We start from the raw sequence: 20,177 nt of genomic DNA, 5'->3' as shown, positions 1-20,177 counted from the left end.
TGGGGTTCGAACTCATGCTGCAGTGGCCTCCAATAGCTTCATAGTGCTGAGACAACCCCTTGCTCCACCAGGGAGGCCCCCCACCTGTGTATCTTTTTAACAAAAAAGTGAAAATTATTTATACATAGCTTTAAGGCTAAGTTATGTGCCATTTTTCACCGTGTCGATACTTAACTGATGGTGCAGAAGCAAAATTTTTTGCTGACTTCAGCATGAATCCAGGCATTGGCACTGAGATGGATTATTAGTCATTGTATTCTTTACCACAGTTGACTCACAGGAAAAAAAAAACAAAGCTTAATTTCACTTGAGAATGTCTGTGATGAAGCAGAAAGCATTTTTAATTTTATTAAAGCTTGACCTTTGCCCTCCTCTACATCTGTTTTCTTTGTGACAGAATGGGAAGTAAATGTAAAATGCTTCTGTCATTCTGAGATGATGGTTTTCTCAAGGAAAAGCACCTCCGAAGTTGTTTGAATTATTCACCTTTTTTAATGGGACACCCATTTATCCTTGAAAGAACAACTGGCATACAATGGTTATTCAAAATTAAATATTTGGCAGACACTTTCTCAAATGAATGAATTGATAGCATTTGTTGCCAATGATAAAACTCATGCTTTTAAATGAAAATTAGAATTTTGAAAAAATTTTATGTACCTCCATCAACTTGACATCTTTCCAGTGCTTATATTCTCATGAGGGCCATAGTGGTATTAACTATTATGTTTTTTTCATATTGTGTAATGAGGTGTCAACATTTGAAAGAACTGTATAGTTTAGTGACTGATATTTTCCAATTGTTTATAAAAGATCTAAAAGTGTAAAGTAACTGATGGGCTTAAAGTACTAGAATATGAAAAATTCATTGATAATGGTTTCAGATTCCATGTTGCAGCTAATATTTATATAATTTATAGAATGCTCTATATAAGAAATACATGAATTGTAGATTTTATTTATTTATGTTTTAGATTATTTATACAAGAACCGGGGTACAGGCCAGATGTGTGGGAGGGCGAGAGGATTCACCAAAGACAGAGTGGGGAACAGAACAGGAAGATGGACAAAATACACTGCTGAGGGGAGCAGCAGTGAGACAGGAGAGGTCTGCTCCACCATGTGGAACCCTCACCGGCCGGCCGGGATCGAACCGGCACTGCAGAGGCTGTGGACAGCCTCACAGTGCGGTGCTCAACCCGCTGTGCCACCAGGGGAGGCCCAGATTTTATTTTTTTAAGGTTAACAAAGTACCACTTGTTTTTGTAGTGTCAAAGGAGGTTTAGAATTACCTTAACAGGCTCTTAAAATACTCTTCCATTTTCTAGCTAGACTTTATTTTTATACTTGATATTCTCTTTTTTTTTTTTTTTTAAAGATTTATTTATTTATGCATACAAGAGCTGGGGTACAGGCCAGAGATGCAGAGGAGTGAGAGGATTCACCAGAGACAGAGCGGGAAACAAAACACAGGCAGACTGACTGAAATACACTGCTGAGGGGAGCAGCAGGTGAGACAGGAGAGGTCTGCCTTGCCATGTGGGTTTCTCCTTGGCTGGCCAGGGATCAAACCCGTGCTGCAGAGGCTGTGGATTGCTTTATAGTGTGGTGCTTAACTCCTTGCGCCACCAGAATACTTGATATTCTTAATGTATTTCAATCAAAGCAGCAATAGACTGAATGCAGAAGCAGAACTGAGAATTCAATTTGTCTATTAAAGTAGACTTAAAGTTACAAAACTAAAATGCCATTCTCATTAAGGCATTTTTTGAAAATGTTGCTTTTCAAAAACTGTTTATGGGTTTATTTTAAAATACATTAATACTTTATTAGTTTTATTTTATAATATGTTAAATATAAACTGATGGAACTCATAAACAGCAGCTCATTGGGATCTGGAGTTTGCAGTGAAGTAACCAAAATAACCAGTTCATGGGAGGTTGATAAAACCAGTGTGAGTTAGAAATTAGATTTGCAACTTCCATCACCCTGTAAACAGAGGAGAGAGAAAGGTGGTGAAAATTACAAAATGGATAAATTTGAAAGTTGAATCATTGGATTTCAAAACTTAATTCCAGAGGCTATAAACTGGAATGCTCTATTTCTTTGTTCTCTCTAGTACTCTTTGGTGATACAAGTAATAGATTGAATTTTGTATTGGAGACAGAAAATAACTTTGCTAACACTAATATAAGTAAAAAATAGAGATGGTTCCAAGCCTTGTGGATTTCTTCTCCTCTCCCTCCTGGCCCAAATCCTCTCCCATATCATGATTCTCCAAGTCCTCGGGTCAAGAAGCCCCCTAGTCTGATCCCCACTTTGTGTTTATTGGAGCCAGAAGAACTGGAGCAGCTTTGGATGTCTTTGAATCTGGCCTTGTTCAATCCAGGTGTCAGGTGGGACAGAGAATAACCCAGAACCCTGGAACAGACTGGGTCCCAATGAGCAACACAAGTTCTGTTCAGTGAGTGTGGATGACAGCAAACTGAAGAGAGAAGGTGCAGTTTTCTACATGAAGTATTTCACTGTAAAGCAGCTTACAAAGTACTATTGCCCACTTAAGCAGGAAATAATTCCTCTCTAAATGCATGGGGGAGGGAGGGGAATAGAAAGATGACTTCATCTCTAGGCCTTTGTTTCTGTCTATAATAAAAGTAATACAGTCTAATGCTTAAGATAACTATGTGCTAGAAACTACTAAATGTTTTATGTAGATTTTCTTTGTAGTCCTATTTGTTAGTATTATTTGAGACATAATTCATAGTCTTACATGTAGAGATTTTGGGAGAGAATGAAGTTACATTCTGAGAGATTTGAAAGAAAGGTGACTTAAATGATAGGCAAAATAACTTACACACTATGTTGGGGCTTTGGACAGAAACAGTTAAGTGATATTGGTAGCATTGGTAATTTTTTTTTTAAGATTATTTATTTATACATACACTGGGTACAGTCAGAAGCGCAGGAAGGTGAGAGAATTCACCAGAACCAGAGCCAGAGCGGGAACAGAACAGGCAGGGTAACTGAAAATACACTGCTGAGGGGAACAGCAGGCGGCAGGAGAGGTCTGCGCGCCATGTGGGACCCTCGCTGGCAGCCGGGGATCGAACCAATGCTGGCAGCCCAGAACTCAACCGCTGTGCCACCAGGGGAGGCCCAGCATTGGTAATGTTATATTGGAACTTGAGGACTGCCCCTTCCTTTAGGTCTCTCTCTCTCTCTCTTTTTTTTTTTTTTTAAAGATTTACTTTTATTATTTTATGCACACAAGAACTGGGATACAGGCCAGAGGTGGGGGGCGGGGTGAGAGGATTCACCAGAGACAGAGTGGGGAGCAGAACAGGCAGATTGACTGAAATACACTGCTGAGGGGAGCAGCAGGTGAAACAGGAGAGGTCTCCCGCACCATGTGGGCTCAAACTCATGCTGCTGGGGATCTAACTCCTGCTACAGTGGCAGTGGCTGAGACAGTCTAGTGCTGAGACTGAACCTCCTCCCTTTTCAGGGAGGCCCAGAAAATAATTGTTAATAATTATATAATGAAAGAGAACTAACTAGGACATTGGGTACAAAATCCAGATTACTTCAACTTAGTTTCTTCAGTCTAGTATTAAACTGCCAGTATATCATCATGAAGACGTGAGAAATATTGTCTGCCACATGCGGAGAAAGAATAATAGGTAGGGGCCTCCCTGGTGGCGCAGCGGTTGAGCGCTGGGCTGCGAAGCTGCCTACGGCCTCTGCAGCGCCGGTTCGATCCCCGGCCACTGACGAGGGTCCCACATGGCGCGCAGACCTCTCCTGCTGCCCGCTGCTCCCTTCAGCAGTGTACTTCGGTCCTTCTGCCTGTTCTGCTCCCCGCTCTGGCTCTGGTGAATTCTCTCACCTTCCCGCGCTTCTGACTGTAACCAGTGCTTGTATAAATAAATAAATAAAATTTAAAAAAAAAAAAAAAAGAATAATAGGTAGATTGTATTTGAACACTGTATTACACTTTCATAGTGTATTCTTTGATTAGAAAGGGAATAAAGCTGCTTTGGCTCAACTATTTTAGCTCTAGCTTTAGTGAAGTTTCAGTATGTGGAAATTGGCCCCCAAACCTTGAAAGAATGGTAACGCAGTATAACAGGAAGAACAGCTCCCGGAGAGCTGGTTGAAGTATTGGGATTTACGGTAGTTTGGGAGACAATCTAGTTCTGACTGGCCAGAGTGGAGAGACTTTATTGAATATGTGAACTATTTGGGAGAAACTTCAGAAATGGTACTCCTGTGAGTAGGGGGGTGGGGGGAGAGAGAGAGAGAGAGAGAGAGAAGGAGGGAGAGAGAGAGAGAGAGAGCGCAACACACGTACACACACGGATTGAGCATGTAAGTAAATATATTTTAGATAACAAGAGCAGTTATTGTATTGCTAAAGAAAGAGATTTCAAAGTAAGGCCAGGATGAACTCTAGTGGATTGTAATCAGTGATGTCAGTGTTAACTCACTGTGTTATGTATTATACAGACAAATCATGGAGATGTGGGTGTATGTATATGCATGGGTTAGTATACATAAATGTATTTCCTAACTCTGCTTTTGGGAAGCCTACAAGCACTGACATTCTAGTAGCATGCAAAGGACTTAAACCAGTGCCAGTCATTTTATTAATTCTCAGTGTTAGCTAAGCTATTATATGAAAGGATCTGTAGCGGTAACTTTCCCACATTCCATGTTTTCACCTCTGTATTCAGATAAAGAAACTAATGTGTTGAAAATTGACCTTTCCAGAATTTGTACTGCTGGTGACAGAGCTCTTAAAATTGTAGACTAAACTGTATTCAAAGGCTTATAGGTATGTGCTTATTTCTTCTGGTGTGATGGAAACATTTGATTTTCACTTTGTTAAATCCAAAAATACTGATCACTTTGGCTGTAAGTTGTTAAACTTTGATTGTCGGAGTTTACTATTTAAGTTGTTTTTGCCTGCATTAATTACTGTGGTCCTGATGGTCTTCAGAAGCCAAGCTGTGGAAAACGTGGCATTTGTAGTGGCTAGTAGTTGCAGCTGCTCCTTTTGCCACTGGATGGTGCTTCTATAACGTTAGGCTAATTTTTGGTCAATTTTGTTTCTCAATTTCCTGAGCAACTGAAAATTGATAAATGAATTGAACTGTGATAAATTGAAATACCCATTTGAACTGGTTCTAGGAAATCTGTAATAGTGGGGATTTCCTTGAGTGTGTTTTTACGTAAGCAAAACAAAACAAAAAAAAAATCACTTGTTAAATCAAACCCTATGATTGCTATAGTCTATGGTAATTTAGCAAATGATAGAATTTCTGGAGAATCCTATCGTTCCTTCTGGCACACTTAAAGGGCGACAGGTTTCTTTGCAGCTGAGCTGTATATTTTATTCTTAGCCCTAAACTTTATCAAAAGCTTTCCTACTCTATCTTAAGCATATTCTCCCCCACCCCCCTTATTTAGGTGTGTGTATGTTTGTCAGCGTAGAAAGTATGTGCTGGAGTGACAAATGTATTTACCTGAGAAAAATGCACCACTGAGGAATACTCAGTGCAAGGACTGAGACTGCAGGGGTGGCTTGGGGCCGTGGTGGAAATACGGTGATCTGGGTGAGGTGTTTAATTATTGGAGAGAACACATTTGTAAATAAAGCTCTCCTCTTTTTTTTTTTTTTTAAGATTTTTTTTTCATTTATACAAGAGCTGGGGTATAATTTATAGAGTACAAATTTATACAAGATGTGCGGGAGGGTGAGAGGATTCACCAGAGACAGAGCAGGGAACAAAACAGGCAGACTGATGAAATACACTGCTGAGGGGAGCAGCGGGAGAGACAGGAGAGGTCTGCTTGCCACATGGGTTGCTCCGAGGACAACGGGGATCAAACCAGCACTGCAGAGGCTGTGGACAGCTTCACAGTGCTGCCCTCAACCGCCTGTGCCACCAGGGAGGCCCTAAAGCTCTCCTCTTTTAACCTAATTTGTATTTCTTTTTTAAAAATATTTAGTAGAAAACCTTGTGTGTAGACCAGAGTTGCAGGGGGTAAGAGGATTTACCAGAGACACAGTGGGGAGCAGAACAGGTGTATCTAGTGAAATACACAGCTACGGGGAGCAGTGGTTGAGACAGGAGAGGTCTGCTGTGCTATATGTGGGTTAGATCCCTGGCCAGAGATGGAACCCAGGTCATCATGGTAATAGCTCTGAGACCTAACCTGAGGCCACCAGGGAAGTTGCACCCTAATTTGTATTTCTGTTCTTGTAATAGATATAGAATTTTAGAAGTTAGGTAGTACCTCATGGTTTGTGACAATAGCAGGAACAACAGTAACAAATTCTTGCCCCCATGTTTACCTGTGTCTTACCTTTCCCAAATACTTTTTGGCCTTATTATTGAACTCTGTATTCCCACATCATATGCTTTTAATTTAAACAAACAAAAAACCCAACTAATTTTAGAAATTCTTGCTTATTGTTTTGGAAGATGAGAATTAAATATTCCACCCTGATGCATCTTCTGTCATCTTCTCAAATAGTTGTAACACATTTTTATTAAATGCTAAACCAAGTAGTGTACTGTAATTGTATTTTCTTTCATAAGTTTTTATTTTTACTGTAGTTTACCGTTTCTTCATTGTTATATTTGCTTATATTTCAAGCATTGTCCCTCCTTTTTCTCAAACTACAACATAATTGCCAAATCCTCTGGACTCTGCTTTTGTACTCTATTGATATATAATTTCTTCCCCTCCCTTTCTTAGAAGGCATCTTTTGGAACTTCTCATTTTATTCTGTCATATTCCTCTTCTGAATTGGTTTTTCCCTAGGCCAGTTTGAATTGCCCTTTACATCACTCTATTTGCTGAATTTATTCCTATTCTTGGTAAAGTAATTTCTGTTTAGTAGCTGTCTTAGAAAAGATGTATAAGAGAAAGAAGCAGTGATCAGGATGGGGCCATTGGGACCCTGGGGCTTCTGCCCATTCTGAAGAAGAAGCAGCAGAAAGAGCAGGAGCTGCCACTGCTCATAGTGCTGTTAAAACAACCATAGATACCACCTCCCTGACATTGGACTTGAACATCAAAACCCTGGAGCATCAAGGATTCAAGTGGGAACATATGGGATGTGGATGTCCCTGCGTTCCCACTGGTGGAACTATTTTAAGGGCAGGGCCTCATTTGGGTGCTGGACAGTGCCGACCCTCAGCACATACAGGACTGTCACCAGGACAGTCCTGGAGCCCTGCTGGAGGAAGCCCTGGCTGGAATGACCCACCTCATCTTTGCCAACAGCCAGACCTGCCCATAGCCCTGTCCTCTAGTGGCTATCCAAGAGGTCCTGGAGTTAGACTCCATCCATAGCCACCACCAGTGCATCCAGGGCCGCAGTGCCTTCATGAGGAGTCTGCCACCTGGCATCCACTGGCTCCTGTATGACATCTCCAGCTATGTCTTGGTGACTGACTGAGTCGCTTCAGATGCACCCACCTCGAAGTACAGGCCGCCCACAATTCCCAGGTCTTCCCCAGACATGGTCCATGGAGAGATTTAAGTCCTTCACCAGGCTAACACTTCCTTTCCTCCTCTAACCTGCTGCTGTGTGGCCGGCCATCTTCCATGGCAGGAGAGCTGCTGCCCTGGCTCCTGATTGGACACCGTCTGCAGCTGCCATACCACGAGGAGAGGGTTGGAAGGGGGCTGCCTGTGCTGCTACCAACACTGAGGACTTTGTCCTTGGCTCAGCTGTGAAAATAAACTGCTCCTTGCCCACCCCATCCCCCAATAAAAAAAAAAATGGAAAAAGGTTCTTGGGTACTAAATATTTGGGTCTTTCATGTTTGGAAATACCTTTATTTTACTCATTTGATTTTGACTGGATACAGGTTGAAAATGACTTTTTAAAAAATTCTCTTTTGTGGTATAATTGTGCTTATTGATTTACAGCGGTGTATCTGTTTCAGGGTGTAGCTTCACACCTCTGCAGATGTAAGTAATTGTATGACATCCACCACAGCCCACTGAGCCCACCGTCCCCTTCTTGTAAACTCAGCTCTGCAGTGAGAGTTCTGGGATTTGGTTTGGTGTTGCCTGTTGCTTTCCTTTGTCTTTTTTCAAAAATTAATTTATATATATTTTACATCATTGTTCATTTCTGTACAAAATTTGGTTTCTCCTCGCAGGTGTAGTCCCTGTAAAAGTCCCACCACCAAGTCACCCCTGCACCATCACCACAGCCCCTTGTGCTCGCCCCTCCCCTCTTTTGATCCCTCTCCCTCCGCCTCCCTTGCCGAATCTCTCTGATTTATAGTTGCCTGTTAATTTTGCTGTCTTTTGTATTCCACATGAGTGAAATCATCCTAAATGCTTCTAAAACTCTTGAATTTTGAATTCTGATGTTGCTATTGAGAAGTCTGAGTTCAGAATTGATTGTTTAATTGGGCCTAATTTGTTTATTTGCTAGATTTTATAATATCTTTATTCCCGTGTCCTGAAATTTCATGATGCTCTTGCTTGACATAGATCTTATTTTGTTCGTTATGCTGGGTACTTGGCTGGCCTTTCAGTCTAAAATAGATTCCTTTGGTTTTGTTAAGTTTCTCTGCATAATTTTTTCATTGTTTTCTACATATTATTCTTGAACTTCTGTTAGAACTTCTGTTAGACTTCGCTGGTTTGACCTTCTAATTTGCTAAGATTTGTATATTCTGTTATTGAGTTGTGTTTTCCGGGAGATCTCTTGAAAAACCTTATCCAGGAGTTTCCTGGTTCTCCTTGCTCTTCCCCTCTTCCTGCAGAAGATGAAAGGAATTCTTTTCTTCTGCTTGCCCTTGTTTCCCCCAGATTCCCTTTCTTTCTTGTTTTTGCTTATTTCTTTTGATATCTTTCTGGAATTTTTGTCCTTCATTTTTGACCTGAGGCTCTCAAAAGCTGATGAGAAACTAAGTGGATAAGTGTAGAGCTTGTCAAGTGCTGAGTTTCACCTTATGAATGAAGTTTCTGTAGCTTGTCTCAGAGGCTCTTATTTTGTCTAGAAAATATGTGTTTATTCTACAGTATTTTCTGAATGTCTGCTTATATTTTAGGCATTGCTCTGGATGCTAGGAATTTAACTGAATTAAGCAGATACAATTTTTTATCTTCGCGAATCTTATATTTTGGCCAAGAGAGGCAGGCAATAAACAACAGAAATAGGTAAATATGTACCGTTTATTTGAGGAATGTTAAAGATGTAAGGAAGAAGGGTAGGGAATGGTAACAAGACAATGCACACTGGGTAGGAAACAGGTGAACGTGATAATTTAGAGTATGTGCCTGCCTAAGGGGAAGGAGCCCTGGTGGAGGAGCGTTCCACAGTGTGGGGATCTGCCTGATCTCTGTGTAGAATTAAGAAACTAATACAGTAGGCTATGTGCGAGGAAGAGGAGTAGCACATGAAGCCGGGGTGGAAAAGCAGAGGTGGTCAGAATGTGTTGGGCCTTAGTTTTTTTTTTTTTAGTCTTTGAGTGAAAGATGGGATTAAGAGATATCTAATAGGTAGGTGGGTATCAGGTTTGGAGTTCGGGGGTGAGATCTGGGTTACGATACAGATTTGAGAGCTGTAAGTGTGTGGGTGGTATTTAATACCACAAAATTGGGAAAATTAGTGGAAATCACCAAAGGAATGAGTGAGATAGAGAAGTTTGCTCCAGTTTTTAGAGGTCAGATGAAAACTAGTAATGAAGATTAAAGAGTGATTAGTGTTTTTGTGCAGGAAAGTATGAAGAACCGCTACAACTACTGCTATGTTAGGTTGATTCAGATGAAGGCTTGGAGATGATCGTCGTATTTAGGAACATAGATCACTGATCTCAGTGAGAGCCACTTTGCTATGTGGTGAGTGGGCAGTAAGGGTGGAGTATGGGGCACTTAACAAAATCCATTGGAATGAGTTCAAGAGCTAAAGAGGAGAAAACACTGGCGACAACATGTGCAAGTTATAAAGAGAAAGCTAATAAAACTGGTAGGGAAATATCCTTAATCTCAAGAACAAATTCAGAAGACTTATTGATAGTAATAGAACCTAATAGTTGGCGGTGGATTGATTGGGTGAGGTTGACAGGGAAACTGAGAGTCTAGGATGAGATTTCTATCATGATCAATTAGGTAAGTGACTTAAAATACCCTGAATTCTTAGAAGTTTTCTAGTTAGATCTGATTTTGATTTCAAAGGGTTTATGTAGAACTTACAGAATGTGTACTAATTTCACCTCTTTTTTGAAAAGTCTTCTGAAATAGTATTGTCAGATTTGTCATTAAGATTAGTTAATAGGGCCTCCCCGGTGGCGCAGCGGTTGAGCGCTGGGTTGCAAAGCTGCCTGCAGCCTCTGCAGTGCTGGTTCGATTCCCGGATGCTCCCCGGCCACCGGAGGAGGGTCCCATATGGCACACAGACCTCTCCTGCCGCCCACTGTTCCCCTCAGCAGTGTACTTCGGTCCTTCTGCCTGCTCTGCTCCCCGCTCTGGCTCTGGTGAATTCTCCCACCCTCCTGCGCTTCTGACTGTACCCAGTGCTTGCATAAATAAATAAATAAATAAATAAATAAATAAATAAATATATTTTTTTTTTTTTTTTTTTAGAGGCATGTTTTTTTTTTTTATTTATCTGTTTGTTTGTTTTGTTTATACATGCACTGGGTACAGTCAGAGGCGCGGGAGGGTGAGAGAATTCACCAGAGCCAGAGCGGGGATCAGAGCAGGCAGAAGGACCGAAGTACACTGCTGAGGGGAGCAGCGGGTGGCAGGAGAGGTCTGCGCACCATGTGGGACCCTCCTCTGTTGGCCGGGGAGCAGCCGGGGATCGAACCGGCGTCACAGAAGCTGCGCGCAGCTTCGCAGCCCAGCGCTCAACCGCTGCGCCACCGGGGAGGCCCTTTTTTTTTTTTTTTTTTAAAAAAAAAGATTAGTTAATAAATTGTATGCCTAACTGGAATTCTTAGTCTTGACAGCCAGGTCATTTTAGGATATTTTTCTCAGTATTTCTTGCAGAAATAAATTCAAGCATAGATACTCCCCGAGGTTGATAGATACCAGGCAGATGGCCTTTTTTCCTCTACTGAGTTGGGTATGAGAAACTTACTAGGGCTGAGCTGAAGATTTTGGTTGTTTATGGAGCAGACACATCTTGGGGCAGCTGCAATACTTTTGTGTATTGTGAAGCTCTGTGTTATTAGATGCATAAACATTCAATATTGTTATGCCTTTTTTTTTTTTTTTAAAGATTTATTTATTTATACATACTAGAATTAGAGTACAGGCCAGAGATGTGGAGGTGAGAGGATTCACCAGAGACAGGGCAGGGAATAGAACAGGCGGATTGACTGGAATACACTGCTGAGGTGAGCAGCGGGAGAGTCAGGAGAGGTCTGCTGCGCCATATGAGTAGCTTCTTGGCTAGGGATCGAACTCATGCTGCAGTAGCTGTGGATTGCTTCATAGGCTGCCTCTTAACCCCTTGTGCCACCAGGGAGGCCCTGTTATGCCTTCTTAATGAATCTACCCCTATATCATTATGGAATAACCTTCATTATCCTTGGTACAGTATATATTTGCTCTGCCAACTAGTGAAGGCTGTATATATTTTTTATCAACTAGGAAACATCTTTTTATTGTGTCTAAAATACTAGATACTTTAAGCATCTGGATTTACCTCAAAAAACTGAAAATGGATATATGACCCAACAATCTCAGGCATCTATCCCAAAACATGGAGCTATCAGTAGGAAAAAAAACAAAGCTCTACAGTGTGTATTGTAGCATTGTTTACAGTAGCTAGGCCATGGAAGTATTCAAGGTATCCATCAACAGAGGATGTGGTATTTCTCCAAATATAATCTATTCAGCTACAAGGAAAGATGAAATACAGCCATTTTCAGCAAAATGGAGGAGTTTGCGAGAATTATATGTAGTAAGGTAACTCAGAATGACAAAAACAAATGCTGGACACATAGCAGACTGTTTGATAAAATACAAAAGCTATAGTGGACATTAATGAACATAGAGGTTAAGAGGGAAGGTGGGGAGGGAAAGAAGGAAGAGGGTATAATGGATTGTAGTGGGGGAAAATTTAATCATTAGAAAAAAGATAATGAGTTGAAATGATACTGAATGATTTAGTAACAAAGCCAGTGTACACGTATTTTTCTGAATTTTTATTTGTGGGGGAAAAAAAAAAACACCTGGCAATCTTATGCAAGTGGATTTTTCTCCTTGTTGGTTTTCCAAGTTTAGAAAACTGCAATAAAAAAAAGTCAAAGGAAAACAATACTAGATAATTAAAATTATATTTACTTTCTGTGTGTGAACATCTCACTCTTTCTGTGTAATTATTTCTTTTCCATCTACTCAACTATAAAATTGGACTTACTTCCTCTGAATTGCAATCTTAGTGAATAGCCAGAGCCAACTCAATACAAATATTAACAATATAATGTTTTTGTCACAGTTAATTTTAGTAGAGCCAAATTCAGAACCAGAGTTAAATTTATCTTTTTTTCTATGTTGTAGGAATAGACTTTAAGATCAAAACAGTTGAATTGCAAGGAAAGAAGATCAAACTACAGATATGGTAAGTGATACTAATTTATTCACTTTGTAGAATACCCAGTTCCTGAAGGTTTGGCAGCAAAATCCTTCCTTGTCGCCTCTTTAAATTTTGTAAGATTTCCCTTCTAAAGATTTTATAGTCTGTAAATGGCAAAGCTGGAATTTATATATTCTAGAATGTAGGTTTTTGTTTTTTTTTTTTTTAAAGATTTATTTATGCATACAAGAGCTGGTGTGTAGGCTAGAGGTGGGGATGTGTGTGTTTGTGAGAGCTATTGCCATTATTACCCTCCCACAGCCAGGCCATCTTTACCTCTTTGAATCGTACAGTAGGCTTACAGTAGTACTTTTTCCACACGACAGCCAAAGGAGCCTTTTTCAAATACAAGTCTGATCATGGTGTAACCATGCAAGGCTTGGGGAACCAAAATGTCATAGTTAGTGGATGCTCACCCATGTGCCTACAACTACAGTTGCAGAACACAAAGGGGGTAGAGAGAGAGAAGTTGGGGTAGAGTAAAGTATTAGAGGCAGGGCCAGAAGCAAAAGCAATGGTTTAAAGGTTGAAGGTCTCTGCAAAGTGGTACAGCAATTAGCAACAGCAATCTGAAGGCCTGGCCGGCAGCACCAAAGGCAAACAGCACCAGGGGTTGGTGCTGGCCTTGTCAGAGGCAGGGACCTGTATTATAGCTATGCTAGTCATAAAGCCAACAGCAACCAGCTCTTTTTTTTTTTAAAGATTTATTTATTTATTTATTTATTTGTTAGGGACTTATTTATTTATACAAGCACTGAGCACAGTCAGAAGCGCGGGAGGGTGAGAGAATTCACCAGAGCGGGCAGAGCAGGCAGAAGGACCAAGGTACACTGCTGAGGGGAGCAGCGGGCGGCAGGAGAGGTCTGCGCGCCATGTGGGACCCCTCCTCAGGTGATGCAGCCGGGGATCGAACCAGCGCTGCGAGGCTGCGGGCAGCCTCGCAACCCGGCGCTCAACTGCTGCGCCACCAGGGAGGCCCAGCAACCAGCTCTTTTAAGGACACCTAGCATAGTGCCAATGGTGTCATTCAGCAGGAGATGTTGGAGCCAGAGATAAGGCCTATGAAGGTGTGGTGCCAGAGGACAGGGTTCAGTGTCATAGTTCAGCAAAGGTCTTCCTGATGAATCTGCCTGCCTCTTCAAGTCCTCTTCAACTTGCCAATTCTCTCTCCTTTTCTTCTCTCGGTCTGGTTGGAAGCTGGCACGTTATCTCTGGGGTGCCTGCCTTTTGAACCTGATTGGTCCTTTTAGTTGGCACCCATGAGTGCTCCAATTAGATTGGTCCATTCACAACCCCAGATTTGCATAACTGAGTACTTGGAAGTGGGGGTGGAGGGGGTTGCACCAATTGGACTTCATAACTTAACTCTAGGAATCAAGGGGGAAGTAGGGACTCCCATCCCAGATATTTGACTGGTGCTGGGCAAGCTCCAATCAGATTATTCCATTCTCAAGCCCATTTTCAACATCCTGGAGCCTAATATAAAAGGGAATAGACTGGCCTCTGCCCAGACCGAACCTGCATTGAGGTCCTGGGCTGGAGGCCGATTGCACTTATGCCCTTCAGTGGGGCTGGGTTTAATAATTTAGGGGGTCCTGCTTCAATCGTTGGTTGTTTTCTTTCAGTTATTTATAACCTTTTTGACTTTCCATAGCATTTAAAATAAAAATTCAAATCCCTTACCAAATGTACAGCGGAGACCCTTTCCCACCTTTTTGATCTCATCTTGTGCAGATAATACTCCCAACTGATTTCATTTCAGTTGTATGAACAAGGCAAATTCTTTTCCAATTTAGGATCTTTGTACATGCTCTGTAGACCACTCCCAGCTTTCTCTGCCCCACCCCCAAGCCCCATAGCTAGACTGAGCATTTTAAAGTCCCATTCATTCCAGGGACTTTCATTTCAACGGAAATACAATTTGAAAACTCCAGGTTTGTCTGCTGCCCCTCTGACCTCATTCATCTTTCACCAGCTTGGCTTCAACCACAGTGGCCATGTTTTTCTTCCCTTAAGTGTGCCAAGCTTGTTTCCATCTCAGGGCCTTTGTATGTCAACTGTTCCTCTTGCTTGGAATGCTTTCATCCAGTCTCAGTTCAGTTTTTTCCTCTTAGAGAGGCCTTTTGTGATGACTAGCTAAAAACAGCCCAGCCCTTCTAGGCACTTACAGCATTTATTTCTGGTTTATCTTGGTCACAGTATTTTTAAATATCTAAACCATATTTAAAAAATGTGTACATTATTCTCTCACTAGGATGTAAACTTTTTGAGTGTGGGGATCCCATCTGTTTGATATATAGTTATATAACCTCCACTTAGAACAGAGACTGGGAAATAAAGATACTCAGTATTTGTTGATTTCTATTCTACTTCTCTTCTCACTCACCTTAAGCATCACTTCCTTCCCTTCACTTCATTCTCTCTGTCACCCCAACATATTTACCTGGTTAGCATTTATCACACTTTGGGGTTACATATTCATTTACTTGTTTGTCCCCACTGGAATATAAGTTCTCTGAGGGCAGATAGCAGACCTTATACTTTTTATTTATCTATTTTTGGAGATAATCATGATTTAAACTCGTGGTGTAGAAAAATTGTATACCTACGAGCCAAGTCTTGTTGAAAGTTTTGTGGTATGTTCTTAATGTGAGAAATTTGATGTCTTAATTTATAAAGTAAGGAATAACTTCATTATATTGCCAAAAATACAGAGTTACGAAATTTAAGGACTGCCTTGCAGAGCAGATTGATGTTGTCTCTGGCCTGTTCCAGTGCTGTCAGTGTCCAGACTAAAAATAACTGTCATAGTAGCACAGAGTACACAGTTCCTTGACCCCATGTGTGGTATCAACAATTAAGGAAATGAGCTATTTTTAAGTCAGAAAAACTACTATTTCACAACATTCTCCTAGCTGTGTATCTATTATTTTATGTAAGAAAAAGTTTTACCGTCATTGTTCAGCAATTTGATCATACTGGGTAGACTGAGAAGACAATTGTAATCAGCGAGGGAGACCAAGTGAGTGGCTTTGAAAACAGGCTTAAAATCTTGTATTTGCATGATATAAAGACATTGTGGATATAGACTGTTTAATTGCTCTTTTAGATATTTAACATTTGCTTTTGCTTATTTGAGTCAACCTACTGTCTTTAGACCTGGGTATATGTGTATGCAAACCTAAAAATAATTGGATGAATAAGCTAAGCTGTGGCTATATATATGTACTTTTAAACTGTGGCTATTTTTAATTCTGGGCAAAGTGTCACCAGTTAGCCTAGAGATGGTAAGGAATGGATTCTATTCCAGGTTTGAATTACCTTAACAGTTTGTAGGAGCTGGAATAATAGGGATCCAGGCAGGATCTAGGAAAGGAATAAATTTGAGATCAAGGAATCAGATCATTTTGTGGAGGAGCTCCAGTGGCGCCATCGGTTAGTACTCGGTACTTACACAGATCATCTTGTGGGGTGGATGCAATCATATTTAAAACATGCAAATGAGGGCCTCCCCGGTGGCACAGCGGTTAGGCGCTGGGTTGCGAAGCTGCCCGCAGCCTCTGCGGCGCCGGTTCGATCCCCGGCTGCTCCCCGGCCACCAGAGGAGGGTCCCACATGGCGCGCAGACCTCTCCTGCCGCCCGCTGCTCCCCTCAGCAGTGTACTTCGGTCCTTCTGCCTGCTCTGCTCCCTGCTCTGGCTCTGGTGAATTCTCTCACCCTCCCGCGCTTCTGACTGTACCCAGTGCATGTATAAACAAAACAAACAAACAAATAAATAAATAAAGCATGCCTCTATAAAAAAAAAAAAAATAAAAATAAAACATGCAAATGAAAATAGAATATAGAAAGCTTAAAAAAAATAGTATACCATGGATCAAAACAGAAACTTATTCTGTACAGATACAGAGATTACCTTTCTTATATACTGGTATTTGCCTGGGATTCCCAGACCCAATTCCAATGTGAGTGTATAGAAGCTTCCCCACGCCAAAAGCAATTCTTAAGACACTAACAGAGTGTCTGAGAATTCAGCTCCGTTCAGCTCAATTCTTACACTACCCGGAAATAGTGTCCCGATTTCACTATTTCAGCGCTCAGTTGCCCAAAGACTATCCTCCACTTCAGAAGCTGTTACCTGCGCTTTTGACCAACTGTCTATGAGTTGGCTGGAGTGGCCCACAGAACTCGGGAAAGCAGTTTACTCACTAGACCAGCAATTTATTATAAACGATGTAACTTAGAAACAGCGAGATGGAAGAGATGCATAGGACAAGGTATGGGGAAGAGGGACAGAGCTTCCAAGCTTTTTCTAAGCATGACATTCCCCCCAAATCTTCATCTTCATCTGGAAGCTTTTGAAGATCCCTCTCATTGGCTTTTAGAGAGGCTTCATTACCTAGTCACAATTAAATTTCTGACCACTGGCAAATGAGCTCAATCTCTAGTTCCTCTTCCCTGCCTAGAGTTCAGGGGTGGGAATGGCATTTCCCATCTTCAGCAGTGTCCCAAAAAGTCACCTCATTAACATAACAAGACACACCCTTGTCACTTTCTACACTTAGGAAATTCCAAGGTTTTGGGAGCTGTAAGCCAGGAACTATGAATAGAGACCAAATATATATGAGAAATATATTTCAGTCATCTGAATGACCAACATACATATATTTCTTATAACTCACACTCTTTTATTTATTTATTTATTTGTTTGTTTGTTTGTTTGTTTGTTTTGTTCATACATGCACTGGGTATAGTCAGAAGTGCGGGAGGGTGAGAGAATTCACCAGAGCCAGAGCGGGGAGCAGAGCAGGCAGAAGGACCGAAGTACACTGCTGAGGGGAGCAGCGGGCGGCAGGAGAGGTCTGCGCGCCATGTGGGACCCTCCTCCGGTGGCCGGGGAGCAGCCGGGGATCGAACCGGCGCCGCAGAGGCCGCGGGCAGCATCGCAACCCAGCGCTCAACCGCTGCGCCACCGGGGAGGCCCCATAACTCACACTCTTATAGCAATTCATTATATTACTATAATGTAAAGGAGGCTTCATTATAACATAAAGCGTCCTTTCTGAGTACTGTTTTTTTTTTTTTTAAAAAAGATTTATTTATTTATGCATACAAGAGCTGGGGTACAGGCCAGAGATCTGGGAGAGGGCTCACCAGAGACAGAGTGGGGAACAGAACAGGCAGACTGACTGAAACACCCTGCTGAGAGGAGCAGCAGGCGAGACAGGAGAGGTCTTCTTCTCCATGAGGGTTGCTTACTGAGGCTGTGGATTGCTTCATAGTGCGGTGCTTAACCCCTTGTGCCACCAGGGAGGCCTCCGTAAGTACTGTTGATTTAGATTTGTCTAAGTTTATTTTGCAGTGTTTCTTTTTTGGAGAATTTACTCATAGATTTGACACTGAAGTAAGTGTATATATAATTTACTAATTGTAATGTGAATGAATAGAGAAAAAGAAAGCATATAATAGCTAGCCATTATTGGGATGGTGTTCACAGTGGAATCCGTGGAAGATTTTCTCTATTGTCATTACTTATGACAGAGTTTAAAATGATGCACCCAGTGATTGCAAGAAATATTTTATTTATTTTTTTAATATTTATTTATTTATGCATACAAGAGCTGAGGCACAGGCCAGAGATTGGGGGGGGGGTCAGGTAGGGAGGAGGGTGAGAGGATCCACCAGAGACAGTGGAGAACAGAACAGGCAGATTGACTGAAATACACTGCTGAGGGGAGCAGCGGGCGAGACAGGTGAGGTCTGCTATGCCATGTGGGTTGCTCCCTGGCTGGCCTGGGATCACACTCTTGCTGCAGAGGCTATGGATTGCTTCATAGTGTGGTGCTTAACCCCTTGCGCCACCAGGGAGGCCCGCAAGAAATACAGTGGAAAGCAGTTCATGATTTAGTCCTCAGCATGGACTAGAAGTATAAAAATGCTTCTTAGCAAGTTATACTCTTACATATTTCATAAGGTTGTGCTAAATAAATGTCTGTTGGGCCTCCCTGGTGGTGCAAGGGGTTAACTCAGCACTATGAAGCTGTTAGCAGCCACTGCAGCATGAGTTCGATTCCTAGCCAGGGAGCTGACCCACATGGTGTGGCAGACCTCTCCTGTCCTGCCTGCTGCTCCCCTCAGCAGTGTATTTCAGTAGTCTTGCCTGTTTTTCTCCCACTCTGTCTCTGGTGAATCCTCTCACTGCCCCCCCCCCACCTTTGGCCTGTACCCCTGTTCTTTTGTGCATAAATAAATACAAATTTTTTTTTTTTTTAAGGAACAAATATCTGTTAAGTTTTCCCCACCCAAAATAGAAAGCCATGGACATCTTCAAACTCGGGGGGTGGAGGAGGAAATGAAATGAAAATTTGATATCCCTCCTACCTACAGCTGATAGGTACTACTAGAACACTTACCTTGAATAAGTACATTTGCAACCTGGGTTTTAGCTCTCTGAGCTGATAGAATTATTTGCTATTTGCACTTTTTATTAGTTCAGAAGAGAACAAGGCTATTTCTACTATGATGGGACAGTTTCTTTTAATGTGTAGCAATGTGTGTGTTTTAAATTGAGGCAATACTAGCTTACACCACTATAGGTTCCAAGATTGCATTTTCTCACCATGCCCATTACCAAGTATAAGAGAAATTTTTTTTTAAAAAAAGATTTATTTATACAAGCGCTGGGTACAGTCAGAAGCGTGGGAGGTGAGAGAATTCACCGGAGCCAGAGCAGGGAGCAGAACAGGCAGACTGACGAAGTACACTGCTGAGGGGAGCAGCAGGAGGTAGGAGCGGTCTGTGCACCATGTGGGACCCTCGCCGGCGGCCAGGGATCGAACTGGCGCTGCAGAAGCTGTTGGCAGCTTCGCAGCCCAGTGCTTAACCGCTGCGCCACTAGGGGAGGCCCTAAGAGAAATTTTTAAATGAAAGCGTTTATAATTACACCTGATTTAAGTCACCTTGTAGGACCTGAATAGATAAGATTAATAAAAGACATAATAAGAAATTGGAACTGAAAAAAATAGAAGCTGTAAGATACTGTCTTTAATAGACAACCCATTTACAATGCTTAATTTATAAAATCTACCTGTAAACTACTTGGCGGCAAAGCAAAAAAAGGACCAGATAGAAAGGGCTACCCAAAATAATCCCTGTTCAGAAATTAAGGGGGGAGATTATAACATAACATAAGCTGCTGCTTATAATGGTTCTTAATAAGTTGACATAATATTAAAGATAATGGAGATAAAAATTATGACCTACAAACATAAGTATATAAATACAAATATCTGTGTACATGTATCCATGTGTGTATTTTCAGTGATTTAACTTGATTTAAGGTTGTAGCCTGTAAGAATATATAGTTTGTCTCACAAAAATTTCTTTTTTTTAAATGTTTTTTTTTTAATTTTTATATTTCCCATACAATTGCATCCCCCTTATTTTGACCCCAATCCCTCTTTTCTCCGCCCCTCCTCAGTAGTGTGTCTCTGGTTCATAGTTGTTTGTTGATTTTGATTTTTTCATTCTTATAGTTATTCTTTTTCCTGGTCCGTT

At 41.5% G+C, this 20,177-nt stretch overlaps 1 protein-coding gene and 1 pseudogene across 1 annotated transcript in view; both read left to right on the top strand.

Annotated features, from left to right (window-relative positions):
- The window catches only part of RAB10 (RAB10, member RAS oncogene family), a 61,634-nt gene that overhangs the window by 24,628 nt on the left and 16,829 nt on the right, over positions 1 to 20,177 (top strand). The window contains exon 2 of the mRNA XM_054701265.1: positions 12,547 to 12,607. Coding sequence (XP_054557240.1) covers positions 12,547 to 12,607 — 61 coding nt within the window. The remainder of the gene's footprint in view (positions 1 to 12,546; positions 12,608 to 20,177) is intronic.
- LOC119258674 (ADP-ribosylation factor-like protein 2) lies at positions 5,745 to 7,847 on the top strand (annotated as a pseudogene).

This window comes from Talpa occidentalis, unplaced genomic scaffold, assembly GCF_014898055.3.
Source record: "Talpa occidentalis isolate TD23 unplaced genomic scaffold, MPIMG_talOcc4v2.1 talOcc4.5, whole genome shotgun sequence".
NCBI lineage: Eukaryota > Metazoa > Chordata > Mammalia > Eulipotyphla > Talpidae > Talpa > Talpa occidentalis.
Note: the sequence above shows the minus strand (reverse complement) of the source record. Positions and strands in the feature narration are given on the sequence as shown.